The following is a 12,981-nucleotide window of genomic DNA, read 5'->3' as shown; positions in this document are numbered from 1 at the left end:
CCGCTTCCCTCCCGGAGTTCCGCTCCCTGACTGGAAGAACACTGTCCAGGTGGGACCGTGCCAGGGGTTTGACTTTGCAGACCTGGGGCAGTTTTCCAAAGTCAAGCCGGAGCACGGCGGCGGCGCGGCTGGGACTCACCTGCGCATGCACTCCAGGGCCTGCGTGAACACCTGCGGGGCCATGCCGTGCTCGTGCTGCAGGATCAGGCACTGCTCCAGTGTCACCGACATCGCCGTGCGGTCCTTGGCACTCTTGCAGCTGGTGAACCGGACCCCGTTGAGGCGGCGGCAGACCTGCCGACAGGAGAGCAGGGGCTGCTTGGAGCAAAACGAGGGCGCCCCTCACCTGGGGAGGTGGTGCGTGGCGACCTCTCCACACCCAGGCCCAGCCTCGGCTCCAAGGAGCTGGTCTCAAGACAGGCCACGGCCCGGGTGGCCCTGGGCTGGGGGTCTCCCCATAGAAGGCGGCTTCCTCCCAGAAGCCCTGCCGTCCATGCAGCCACCTGACCAGCTGCCCCCTTCCCAACTCTGCTGGGACTGGCCCTTTGCTGCTGACCCCTGACTCTCAGCGGTCAGCACAGCTCCCAGGATACCCAGCCCCACCGGGTTTCCAGGCCTTTCTGGAAGTCAGAGCACAGACCGCTAGTCTCTACGCGCCTCCTCATCCACACAGGTGGGGACAGCACAGCAGACCCGCTTCCCTGCGGCCACCTTCTGCCCACAGACTCCCCCAGCAAGATGGAGGGCCTGCGCAGGCTGAGGCTGCAGCCCCTCCGGAGCAGGGGGCACCTCTGCTCCCTGTGGGAAGAGTGCCTAGAAGCACAAGCTCTGCCACCAGGCACAACCCCAGACACACAGCTCCAGGTCCAGAAAGCCCTAGAACAAAAGACTGTCGGGTAAGTTTGTGGCGGCCATACTTGGCAACATGCCCAGATCTGAGAGAATGTCAAACTACTTATAATTTTTATTTATCCCATTTTGTATAAATATTCATAGTTTGCTAAGTCACTTCAGTCTTGTCCAACTCTTTTCAACCCCATGGTCTGTAGCCCACCAGGCTCCTCTGTCCATGGGGTTTTCCACGCAAGAATACTGGAGTGGGCTGCCATGACCTCCTCAGGGGGATCTTCCCGACCCAGAGATCGAACCCACATCTCTTACAGCTCCTGCATTGGCAGGCAGGTTCTCACTAGTGCCGGCTGGAAAACTCCCTAATTCATACTTTGCAATAAGGCAACGTTTGTTCAGCAGGTTGATTCCAGACCCCAGGCTGCTAATGAATGTGAAACCATCCACGTGCACATCACACCCAGATGACCCTGTCACACGCCTGTGCACACACTGTACACTATACACCCATCACCTTTCTGAAGCACGGAGCCCGATGAATTCTAAAATATCTGGCCACAGGAGCCTCAGATAAACACCTCCAGGCCTGTACAAGAGGCTGCACCGTGAGAACAAGATGAGCGTCTCGTGAGAGGCCACTCCTCTACCGGAAGCCACGTGCAGCGGGACCCAGGGCGTGCTGCTCTCAGAAAAACACCAGCGGTGCTGCGGGGAGACGGCACCACGGTAGATGGCACCACGCCTGCTTCTCAGGCCAGGAGGCCTCAGGCGAGACCATGCAGCTACTAGCAGAGGTGCCACTGGCAGAGGGCAGAGTGCAGAGGGCAGAGGGCAGAGTGCAGGCCCACAACACGCCTCATCCAGTCCAGTCCAGTCGCTCAGTCGTGTCCGACTCTGCGACCCCATGAACCGCAGCACGCCAGGCTTCCCTGTCCATCACCGACTACCGGAGTTCACCCACACTCACGTCCATCGAGTCAGTGATGCCATCCAGCCATCTCATCCTCTGTCGTCCCCTTCTCCTCCTGCCCCCAATCCCTCCCAGCATCAGAGTCTTTTCCAATGAGTCAGCTCTTCACATCAGGTGGCCAAAGTACTGGAGTTTCAGCTTCAACATCAGTCCTTCCAATGAACACCCAGGACTGATCTCCTTTAGGATGGACTGGTTGGATCTCCTTGCAGTCCAAGGGACTCTCAAGAGTCTTCTCCAACACCACAGTTCAAAAACATCAATTCTTATGTACTCTGCTTTCTTTATATTCCAAACTCTCACATCCATACATGACCACTGGAAAAACCATAGCCTTGACTAGATAGATCTTTGTTGGCAAAGTAATGTCTCTGCTTTTCAATATGCTGTCTAGGTTGGTCATAACTTTCCTTCCAAGGAGTAAGCATCTTTTAATTTCATGGCTGCAATCACCATCTGCAGTGATTTTGGAGCCCCAAAAAATAATGTCAGCCACTGTTTCCACTGTTTCCCCATCTATTTGCCATGAAGTGATGGGACTGGATGCTATGATCTTAGTTTTCTGTGTAGAGAAGGACAAAACAGAAAAGACCCAAGCAAGTTTGGCCAAAACCATCAGGAGGAAGATGGCTGTCTTATGAGAGCAGACAAAAAATTAAAAAAAAAAAAAAAAAGACTCTTAAGACTGAGCAGCCCCTGAGTTATGGAAACAGTGAATTAACCCAAATTCATAAAAATCATAACTAATGAAGCGAGGTTGAACATGGACAAGATCACTGAATTCCACAGGCTGGAGAGTTCACGACTGAAACGTGGGGCACAAGCCAGAACTACAAACAGGTCAAACAGAATTACATCCCCAGGTGGGGGGCTGAGCACCACAGGTCCTGGAGGGCGGCCAGAGTGGCCAGAGGCGCAGGTGCATCCCTGCCTGCGTCTGGCTGCAGGCTCCAGTCCTGGCTAGGCTAACAGCCAGTGTGGGGTGCTGGAGGGTCTTCCCATGCATGCAATGAGGGGGTTCAGTTCAGTTGCGTCCGACTCTGCGACCCCATTGGACTACAGCATGTCAGGCTCCCCTGTCCATCACCAACTCCAAAAGCATACTCAAACTCACATCTATAGAGTCAGTGATGCCATCCAACCATTTCATCCTCCGTCATCCCCTTCTCCTGTCTTCAATCAGGGTCTTTTAAAATGAGTCAGTTCTTCGTATCAGGTGGCCAAAGTACTGGAGTTTCAGCTTCAGCATCAGTCCTTCCAGTGAATATTCAGGACTGGTTTCCTTTAGGATGGACTGGTTGGATCTCCTTGCAGTCCAGGGACTCTCAAGAGTCTTCTCCAACACCACAGTTCAAAAGCATCAATTCTTTGGCGCTCAGCTTTCTTTATAGTCCAAATCTCACATCCATACATGACCACTGGAAAAACCATAGCCTTGACTAGACAGATCTTTGTTGGCAAAGTAATGTCTCTGCTTTTTAATATGCTGTCTAGGTTGGTCATAGCTTTTCTTCCAAGGAGCAAGCATCTTTTAATTTCATGGCTGCAGTTACCATCTGCAGTGATTTTGGAGCCCCCAAAAATAAAGTCTCTCACTGTTTCCATTGTTTCCCCATTTATCTGCCATGAAGTGATGGGACCAGATGCCATGACGTTAGTTTTCTGAATGTTGAGCTTTAAGCCAACTTTTTCACTCTCCTCTTTCACCTTCATCAAGAGGCTTTTTAGTTCCTCTTCACTTTCTGCCATAAAGGTGGTGTCATGTGCATATCTGAGGTTATTGATATTTCTCCTGGCAATCTTGATTCCAGCTTGTGCTTCTTCCAACCCAGCGTTTCTTACGATGTACTCTGCATAGAAGTTAAATAAGCAGGGTGACAATATACAGCCTTGATGTACTTTTCCTGATTTGGAAACAGCCTGTTGTTCCATGTCCAGTTCTAACTGTTGCTTCTTGACCTGCATACAGATTTCTCATGAGGGGGTTAGGCCTAATAATGTTTCCACTCTGTGCATGAGAACCAGTGTGGCCGCCCCAGGGGACACATCCCCTTGTCAAGGGTGAGTGAATGATGAGCTCTGAAATGGCCCTGGTACCCAGGGCTCAGACAGGGACTTGAAGCTCCACAAACAAATTCCTGAGAAAACATCTGACATATAAGGACTTCCCTTCAGGAGAAATGAGGAGATTGGAGCGGCAGTGTACCGGAAACACTGTTGAAAGAGAGGACACGGGTCCAGGCGGCCTCGCTGTGAACCTGTTTAAAGCCGCAGTGAGCCATGAAGTTAAGCACGTAGGGACTGTGCAGGCTGTTGCCGGGGACGACCTGCTCATAAGCCTGGTTACCACACGCCCGGGGGAAGACTCTGAGTCATGCTCATCAGCCCTCAGGCAGCCCCAACGTAAGCAGTTCACGGCAACTCTCAGCATCTCCTGGGGCCGGGGCACACGTCCAGGGATTCTCCCGTGTTCTCGGGGAGAAATCTGTCCTCACTCCTGGTTGAGACTTTAATTTGTTGCTGCTGTTTTATTATTACTATTGTGAACACCTCCCCCCACCACAGCGTGTACCTCGGCGGCTTGCCACAGAATGTCGACGTTCTTGTTCTTCCTGGCGTGCACGTTCTGACCCAGGAACCGCAGCAGCTCTGGCAGGCATGTCTGGCTCCGGGATCGAGGTAGACCTGGAAGAGGGAAGGGGTCGTGGAGCTGGGCCGCCCCAGGGGACAAAAGACAGCGGGTGAAATCTGCTGTGAGTGAAAAAAAAAAACTTACAGTCCTCAGGCAGAACTTCCTTAAACTGCTCGAAGTAGGAATTTAACCGCACCAAGCTCTCCACGTTGATAACTTCTTGTAAAGATGTGTCGCCGAACCTTTGGAGTCACAAGGGGACACCATGAGTTTGCCAGCGTGACTTGCTTCTAGGACCAGGTGACCACATCACAGGCAACAGCGCCGATTCTCTCAGTCCTTACGTGTCTAAGCTTACAGTCATCTGTCCATGTTGGTGACAAGTCCAACATGTTTTATCAGCAGGAGGGACAACCTGGGACAGACATGCCTCAGAGGCAGCCAGGCCCTCAGGCAACCCTGACCCAGCCCCTGCTCCGCGAGGTGCTCCCATCCCCGAGGTGCCCAGAGCAGGACAGCAGCGGGGCTGTGGCTGGGAAGTCACGACAGTCCTGTCCTCGAGTCTGCCACTGAGGGACCATTCCCGACCGGCTGTTTCTGCTGGACAGTCCACCCTTCTCCACTCAGGCACCAGGCCCGCAGGGAGTGGGGAGGAAAGCCACCCATGAGGGAGCCGTGGGTGCTGTCAGACACGCAGCTCTGCAGTCCCAGGCCTGGACGCCCATCCCCTCCAGTACTTCCTGCCCAGGGACCTCCATGCACATCTGCCTTGTCCCGGTCCTGGGTCATCTCATCCCGTGAGTCCACCACGGCCCGCCCACCCAGATGCCCACGATGGCCTTTCCTCCAGGCCCCGGCTCCCTTGGGGTCACCCTGGGACACAAGGGGGCTGTGCTGGTTTAGACCCTGCTCCCACCTCCCCCTGTGCATGCTATGTCCTCCCATCTGGCTTGGCCTCAACCCTTTGCAGAAACACCTCTTCTAGAAACAACTATCACTTCAGGAACAGTAACTGCAGACGCCAGCACGTTATCTCCTCCCTGCCGGGGGCCCCAACGCTGCCCACTCTTCCTGAGGTGGACGCCTCAGCGCTGCCCACACCTGCCAGGTCTCTGCTTCCTGGGCCGGTGTGCCCTCTGCCCCCAGCAGACCCTCCTTCTGGCTCCGGAATACCAGCCACTTGCCACCCACAGGGAGGCCTGGCTCTCGCACCCACCCTGCTGTGGACCACGTCTCAGCTCCCTTCGGGTCCTCCTGTCTGCACTGTCCTGGCCTGACCCAGCCTCTGGCCCGGACTCGTCTGAACAACCTCGTCACATCGGACCTCATGTCTTTCCAGCACATGGCCAGCAGGTAATCTCCTTCAAATGTGATCTGGCTCCTGACCTGTCCCACTAAAAGGTGTCTGACCGTGGAGGGAGGACCCCTTACCTGGGGGTCAGTGGACACTGACCACTGGGCTCAAGAGGCCCAAGAGGAATTATCGTCCTGGAGACCAGGCGTTCTTATCAGTAGGTGCTTTATGATAGCTCTTAATTCTAAACCATACCTATCGCAGGCATGTAATGATGGAACAGGAAGGTGTTCATGGATCAGTAGGTCAGCAGCAGCTACACACACAACCTCCCTCGCCATCACAGACGCACACGTGCCTGCACGCACGGGCACGCGCAACGCCTCCCCGCCAGGTGACCCTGAAGGAATTTTCAAGGCACAGGATTTAGGATCAAGGCGTGGCTCTCACCCCACCTGCCTTTGCTCAGGCTTCTTGGCCTGGGACTCCAGGTCTCTCCTCCACCTCCTCATATGAACAACTCCTACTTACTCTCCAAAACCCACAAGTGCCTGGAAGCACTTCCAGGACGCGCTCTCATACCTCACAAGCGCCACCACTCCCTGCTACCAGCCCACCTCTAGCGGTCACAGACCACGTCTGGTTCATCTTTGTGTCCCAGCACCACCAAAGACAGGCCCAGGGTGAACGTGAAGACAGGGTGACAGGTCCACAGAGCCCTGAAGAGGACTGAGTACACGCTCTCTGCCAGCTCGAGCGCCCACGCCTGCACCCGGCCCGCACCTCTCGGCCAGCGTCTGCTGCTCGTTGATGCCCACGTTGAAGAGCACGGGCTGCACCCGCAGCAGCATCCCGCTCTGGATCTCCCGGGGCAGCGCATCAAACAGGGGGCCCGGCAGCGGGATCCGCACATTAAAGCCGTCCCTGCAACAGAGAGGAAGAGGGGCTGGGCCTGTGGCCGGGAGGCAGGAGGCGGGTGAGCAAGGAGAGGAAGGGCGGGCCAGGCTCGGTGACCTCCGAGCGGCTGGGCACCAGCCAGCCCGGGGCTGTGAAATGAGTGTCGCAGGCTGTGAGCAGCTGAGTGATACAGAAGAAAGCAAAAATGAAGAGCGTGTCACGTGTGATGAACACAAATGAAAATACTGCGCTGGTTCTGAGAATCAGAAAACTCTGCCTACCGATTTCCTGTGATGACGGGCAGCATGTCAGTGGACGCGTTAGAAGTGGCCTGAGTGACTTTGAAGGTCACGTTCCTCAAGTCCATGATCCCAAGGCTCATATCCTCCAGCATGGCCAGCTCCTCCCCTGGAGGCCAGAAAGGGAGGGGGCTGTCAGGCAGAGGGGCCCTGCGCTCAGGCCAGCCACGCAAGGCAGGCGACGGGCTCAGGGCGCTGAGACGCGGGGTGAGGGTAGGGGAGCTGGAGGAGGTTTCCTGAGTGCCTTCCAACTTCTCCGTGAGCACACCCCACTATGCGAGTCCCATGGCCACATTACGAAGGGCAGCTGGCACAACTCTGTATTCTTGGCCCTCTCCTGGTGAAGGAAGCAGGGACAGGGACGCCTATGTGGGGAACTTCAGGAACAAAAGCCATCTCTTTGGATGTTTTAATCTTTCCACATTCTTTAGATTTTCTATCTAAAGGATTTCTTTAGGTATTTCTTCAATGTCTTACAACTCCAAAGATAAACAGATACATTAATAAAAAAATTTACCTACTTTTACCACCTAAGAAGAAATAAACAGAAAATGAAGGTAAGGAGAAGAAATGCCTTTATAAGACAATTTGGAAATATCAGAATTTTTAAAGTGTTCCTATCTGTTGACCCACCAACTTTCCTTCCAAATGATTCAGTGGGTGCAAAAATGGGCCAAAAGTACACAAAAATATGCAAAGATGTTTTAATAGGAACAATTCTCAAACAGCCCAAGTGTTCCACAGGAAGCTATTCTTTAAAAATTGTCATCTATCCTCAACTAGAAAAACCTTCAAGATGTGTAACAAAGGCACCACAGGGGGCTGTGTGTGTGTGTGTGTGGTGTGTGTGTGTGGGGGGGGGTATGTGTGTGTGTGTGTGTACAACTATACAGGGCTGTTTTTAGTTCTCTGTTATACACTTGGGAGCTTTTTGGATACACTTTACTCAGCACGCACTACCCGTGCTTCAGAAAGCCACTGAGGGGCCAGGAGGGGCCCCACAGCAGGCCCCCGCCCCGGCTCACCGTAGGTGCTAAGCAGGCTCTCGAACTGCGCCAGCAGCCCGATGGTGTAGAGCTGCCGCAGGAAGCCGTCGTCGTGCAGGCAGTTCCTCAGCTTGATGATGAAGCCGCAGATGAGCGCCGTCAGCTGCGGGGACAAGACACCGCCTCGCCTTGCTCCTGGCCCGGCTGCGTCCTGCGCCCGCACCGCTCTGCCCGCAGCAGCCCCACGCCCTTGGGGCCTGGGGCCAGGAACGCGGAGGCCATGGGGGACAAAGGCTGCAGGGAAGGCGCTCCAGGCTTGCTGCTTCTAGAGGTCAGTCTAGTTTTGATTCAGCTCCTGACCCGACCTTGGGGTTACTCCTGGGCCAGAACCTTCTGGAAGCCCAGAACAATTTCCCCTAGGTGCGGGAAAAGCCCTCTATGCCCACAGATCCAGTCCAGTGCTGAATGGAAACTGGGGTGCTCATGACGAGGCGCACAAGCAGAGAACAGGGCCCTCAAGAGTTTCCTGGGCAAGGGCTCTGGTCACACCCTGCCCTCGCAGGCATCCCAGGCCCCAAGGGGGACAGGAAGCACACAAACCCGCCCAGCTGCTGCCACTGTTCCCACTACTGACTACATCACTGGCATCTGTAAACTAGGGTGCTCATTTAAGCTCTGCCTCCTCTGCAGGGAAATCACCAGAACAGAGTGGTGCCTGAGCAGGTGTAACACCTGCTGTTTTACAAACAGGTTGTGCGTCTTCTTTGCAGGGAGAAACAAAGGTGACCCCATGCCTGTGCGACCCCAGGCCCCTTGGGGCGGGTTTGGGGGAGCAGGGGCGGCGGCCCCTGAGCACCCATGAGCCTCTAGCTCCCCCTCCCCCGCCCTCCACACCCACATCCGGGCCGCAGGCCGCATGGGCAAAGCCACACGCAGGAGAGCACGGCCCTGCTGGCTTCCTCCAGGGCGCAAGAGGGCCAGGCCGGCAGGCCAGGCCCAGGTCTGGGCTCGCTCGTGGCACGTACCGTCTGGCAGAAGACCACGTCACGGCGGTACTGCAGGCTCAGGAAGCTGGCGATGGTGGGCGCGCTGTCCTGCATGAGCAGGAAGACCATCGCTTTCTTGGCCTTGTCGCTCATCATGGCCACGCAGTCGGTGAGGGTCGTCAGCAGCGGGTACAGGGCCTCGCTCCACTCACCTGGCACGAGGGAGGGGCGCCTGAGAAGGCAGCGTGCGGGAGGCCCCAGCCCAGCCCTGCCGCCCTGTCCAGTCCGCCCCACTCCAGGAGGCCCGCAGCTGGCGCCCAGTGCAGCCTGTCTCTGCCCTTCTAGCCTGAGGCGTCTCCAGGGGGCCTGCCCGCCCACTCTCCCGACCCGCTGGGGACTCTGCACCAAACACTCCTGACTGTCCCCTCCCTGGATGATGGCAGAAAGGCTCCAAGAGCGCGTGGCGTCTGCTGAGGCCGGTCCCTCTCAGGGCCCCCGGGAGACCTGTCACCTGGCTTCTCTTGACCCAGGCAGCAGGGCAGGGAGCCCTGTGCTTCTGCAGCAAGGCAGCCACCCGCACTGAGCCCCTGCTCAGCGGGCTCAGGCCCTCGGCCCGTGTCTGGGGACAGAGCCCTCCCCAAGGCAGCCCACATTCTCAGCCCCCTGTGTCCCTGCCCCGATCCTCACCTTCCTGTCATCTATTCCTAGCGTACTGGGGTTTTTTTTCTTTTTCTTTTTTTGGTATATACGGAAACTTTGACCCTGTACCAAAACAATTTGTAAAAAATAGATGCTCGGGGAAAATGAACAGAGTGAAAGGTATTTTTGGCCTTGGCTCTTTTTGTCTTTTCTATCTAGAAGACGTTCAGCAGATAGGTGCTGGCTCATTACCGCTGGGGAAGCCCCCCCAGCATCCAGCGTGCGGCCCAGGCAGGGCGCCCTCCTGGGAAGGGGTGTGGGTCACTGGGTGCCCATGGCCATCATCCTACTCGGGACAGGCCTCATGAGCAGGGCAGCTACCAGGATGGTCAACTCTGTCTCAGATAAACAGCATCTAAACAAGAGAAAAGGGGGCACAGCTCTGCCCTGTGTGTGCATCACACTCTGTTGAGAAACAAATTTAGAGAAATGCCTAAAACCTACAAAAGGACTTCCCTGTATGGTCGACACAGATTTGCAAGTCTACACAGCAACTCAGAATTTGGAAACGATCTAAGTGTGCACGCAAGGCACACTGCACATGCGTGAGGATTTCCATCTGTCACGGAAACAGGCGGCTGAAATGCAGCAAGTCTACAGCAGGAAGGCCTCAGGAAGGAGACCACAGTGACGAGGAGCCCTGGATGGAGGAGCGGGAAGCGTGAGTCCCGGGCCCGGCTGCTGCCGAGCGGTGGTGGGGACGCTGGGGCAGGCCCCCACCACTGAGCCACGGGGCCTTCGCACCAAAATGGGACGGCTGCAGTAAATGACACCCACGTCTCTTCCTTCCTCTAAAATTCTCCAAGGCCATGCTTTTGTTTCTTTGAATAACTCTGTTGAATCCAGGTCAATTATACTCAACAACTATCAAAAAAGGCCAATTTTAGCATTAAGTTTTAACAGTCAAGTCCTGTGGGGAGAGGCAGGTAGGCATTCAGACCATCCTTCACCTAAGAAGTAAATGCTCTGAGAGCAAATGCTGCCAACTTTGCTTGACTTTTCCACTTAATGTGAATACATATGTGTAATATGCAAATTTACGATCATTTTAACCTGAAAATGAGCAGAATATATAAGTGGTCTTATTTGACTGAACAAGCTGTCTGCATATAATTTTTTTACTTTGCCTTACTTATGTTTAAACAAAATTCATATAAGAATGGCTCAGTTTTGCTATATTAGAGGGGAAAAAACACTGGAAAAAACTGTAGTGTTGGAAGAATGGTTTAAAAAAAATAGAAAGCACTCAGAATTTGTCAAAGAGAAGAGGCGTAGCCCTGAACAGGAGACGAGCCTGACATTGCCCAGAGAAAGGCTCAGCGTGTCTGGGTGGCTCCAGGGCTCGTGTAGAGTGTCGACCAGCCCTTAGTGAATACTTGTGAGACCTCACTTTTACCTATTTTCTCATCTAATCCACAAAGAAGGGGTGACTAATACGGGTAAGGAAACAGCCTCACAGAGGCTAAGTCTTTTCCCAGACACACAAAAAAGAACTGCCGTCTGTCTACACATCTGACTATGTAAGTGCGCAGCGGCTGGGGACAAGACTGTGGGTCAACATGAAGACAGAGCAAAATTTAAAACTTCTAAACAAAATGAACTTCAGGGGCAATAATGAGACTTCCTCTGGAATTAACCAGATTTAAGGAATTAACCTGAATTAAGTATCTGGGATGTTAGGGCTGGTGAAGGGGTTTACTCGGCCTCCTTGATCAAGAAAGCCTGGCCATGAAAAAAAACCAGCAGTGACGAAGCAGCACCCTCTGTGGGACAAGCTCCTGTCTCCCTGCTCACCCGCAACACCCACTGAGGGGCCAGCCCAGGACCACGCGGCTTCAGACAGCTGTGCTTTTGTGTGTTCTCATTAACAGGGGCCGGAAGGGAGGAAGTAGGGAGATACGGGGATGTGCGTGTTCTAACTCGGACTCAACACAGCTCTGTGAGGAAAGCTGAGGGAACTCTTGGCAGGGAACCATCTGCGTTCATCTGACGTCAACTGTGGACAGGCCACCTGAGTGTCAGGGAGGTGGTGGAGCTGACAGGAGACGAGGAGAGCGTACAAGCCAGGCTGTTTGCTGCCTGGGAAGCACAGGACCGCCTGTCAGCTCCGCAAACTGCAGGATGTGCAGAGCTGAGGGAGCCCGAGCTGCTCCAGGGCCACCACCACCTCCCCTGGTCTTAATTTCTGGGGACCGTCACTGCCACAGAGCCTGGGGAGACAGCGCAGTGTGAGGCACCAACCTGCCATGCAGGTGAGCTCAGCGGGGCTGCGAGTCTGGGGACCAGCTGGGGAGGGGGCGCTGAGGTAACTGCCCAAGCAGCTGCCAAGCCTTGGAGAGCCCAGGGGACTGGTGCTGAGACCTGCTCATGGCCAGACTAAACTTGGGGCAGGGCAGGGGGAGAGAAACAGGGGCTGAAGCAGGCTGGTGGGCCTGTTACAAGGTGCCCGATCGGACTGCCCGCTGAGGCACCAACAGCACCCGGGGCGCTGGGGGAACGGCCGTGAGCAGAGCTGAGTACCCGGTGCCCTGGGAGTGAGAGGGTGCTCTGAGCGCACGGGAACAGGGTGGTGAAGCTCATGGTCCTGGCTGGCTGCGCTTGAGTAGGCAGCATGTGTCTCGCCCTGTGCGCCTGCGCAGTCAGGGGCAGGGAAGCAAAACAAAACAAACATCGTATCTGGGGGTCTCATGCTCGCTCTGGGAGAACCACAAGCCACGTTCAGGAAACGCAATATGAACTAGAGCAGGGGTCGGCACGTTTTCTCTCTAAAGCACTACACTCCGTGTTTCAGGCTCTAAAGGCCCTGGGGTCTCTGTTGCCACTGCTGAATTCTGGAATTGCCCCCGGGCAGCCACGGAACCGTGTGAACGAACAGGTGTGACTCACTTCAGGACAATGGTATCTAGGTGAACGGGATTCCCTCAGAGCTGTGGCTGGCCGACCCCTGAACTAGAGTCATAAACACCGATTCCTCCATGCAGATGAAGCAGAAAGGACTCCATTTCTAGCACTAACTCCACCTGAGGCCCCAGCAGGGTCTGACGGGAAGTCTGAGGCCGCAGCCAGACTCAGAACAGAGGATGCTGCGAGATGCGAGGTCACAGCACCTGGGCAGCTACGCCTCATCTGCCTCCCTGCCTTCATGGGATGCTTGCAGAATCGGGTGGAATCACAGGAAGAATCATTTATAAACATGAACTTGTCTTAACCAGGCCCCCGACTCCAGGACCCCCAGAGACGGAGACACAAGCCGTCTGAACGGCTGCAGGATGCCACAGTGCCCAGCCCGCCTGGCCCCTCGGCATACCCAAGGGCAGCTGCTAGATCCCGCACAAGGAAGAAACCCCTCGAGAATCCTCCCAACTCTGG

The 12,981-nt window shown here is 55.1% G+C and overlaps 1 protein-coding gene across 11 annotated transcripts in view; it reads right to left on the bottom strand.

Moving 5' to 3' along the window:
* Nucleotides 1-12,981, bottom strand: part of INPP4A (inositol polyphosphate-4-phosphatase type I A) — a 122,210-nt gene that overhangs the window by 14,220 nt on the left and 95,009 nt on the right. For all 11 annotated transcript variants that reach the window (XM_061431609.1, XM_061431612.1, XM_061431610.1 and 8 more), the window contains 7 exons: nt 8,953-9,125; nt 7,967-8,090; nt 6,924-7,050; nt 6,529-6,669; nt 4,596-4,693; nt 4,392-4,504; nt 140-294 (listed from right to left, as the gene is read on the bottom strand). In XM_061431609.1, the coding sequence (XP_061287593.1) occupies nt 140-294; nt 4,392-4,504; nt 4,596-4,693; nt 6,529-6,669; nt 6,924-7,050; nt 7,967-8,090; nt 8,953-9,125 (931 nt within the window). The remainder of the gene's footprint in view (nt 1-139; nt 295-4,391; nt 4,505-4,595; nt 4,694-6,528; nt 6,670-6,923; nt 7,051-7,966; nt 8,091-8,952; nt 9,126-12,981) is intronic.

Source organism: Bos javanicus, chromosome 11 (assembly GCF_032452875.1).
Source record: "Bos javanicus breed banteng chromosome 11, ARS-OSU_banteng_1.0, whole genome shotgun sequence".
In the NCBI taxonomy this organism is placed as follows: Eukaryota; Metazoa; Chordata; class Mammalia; order Artiodactyla; family Bovidae; genus Bos; species Bos javanicus.
The sequence above is the reverse complement of the archived record's forward strand: the minus strand, read 5'-3'. Positions and strand labels throughout refer to the sequence as shown.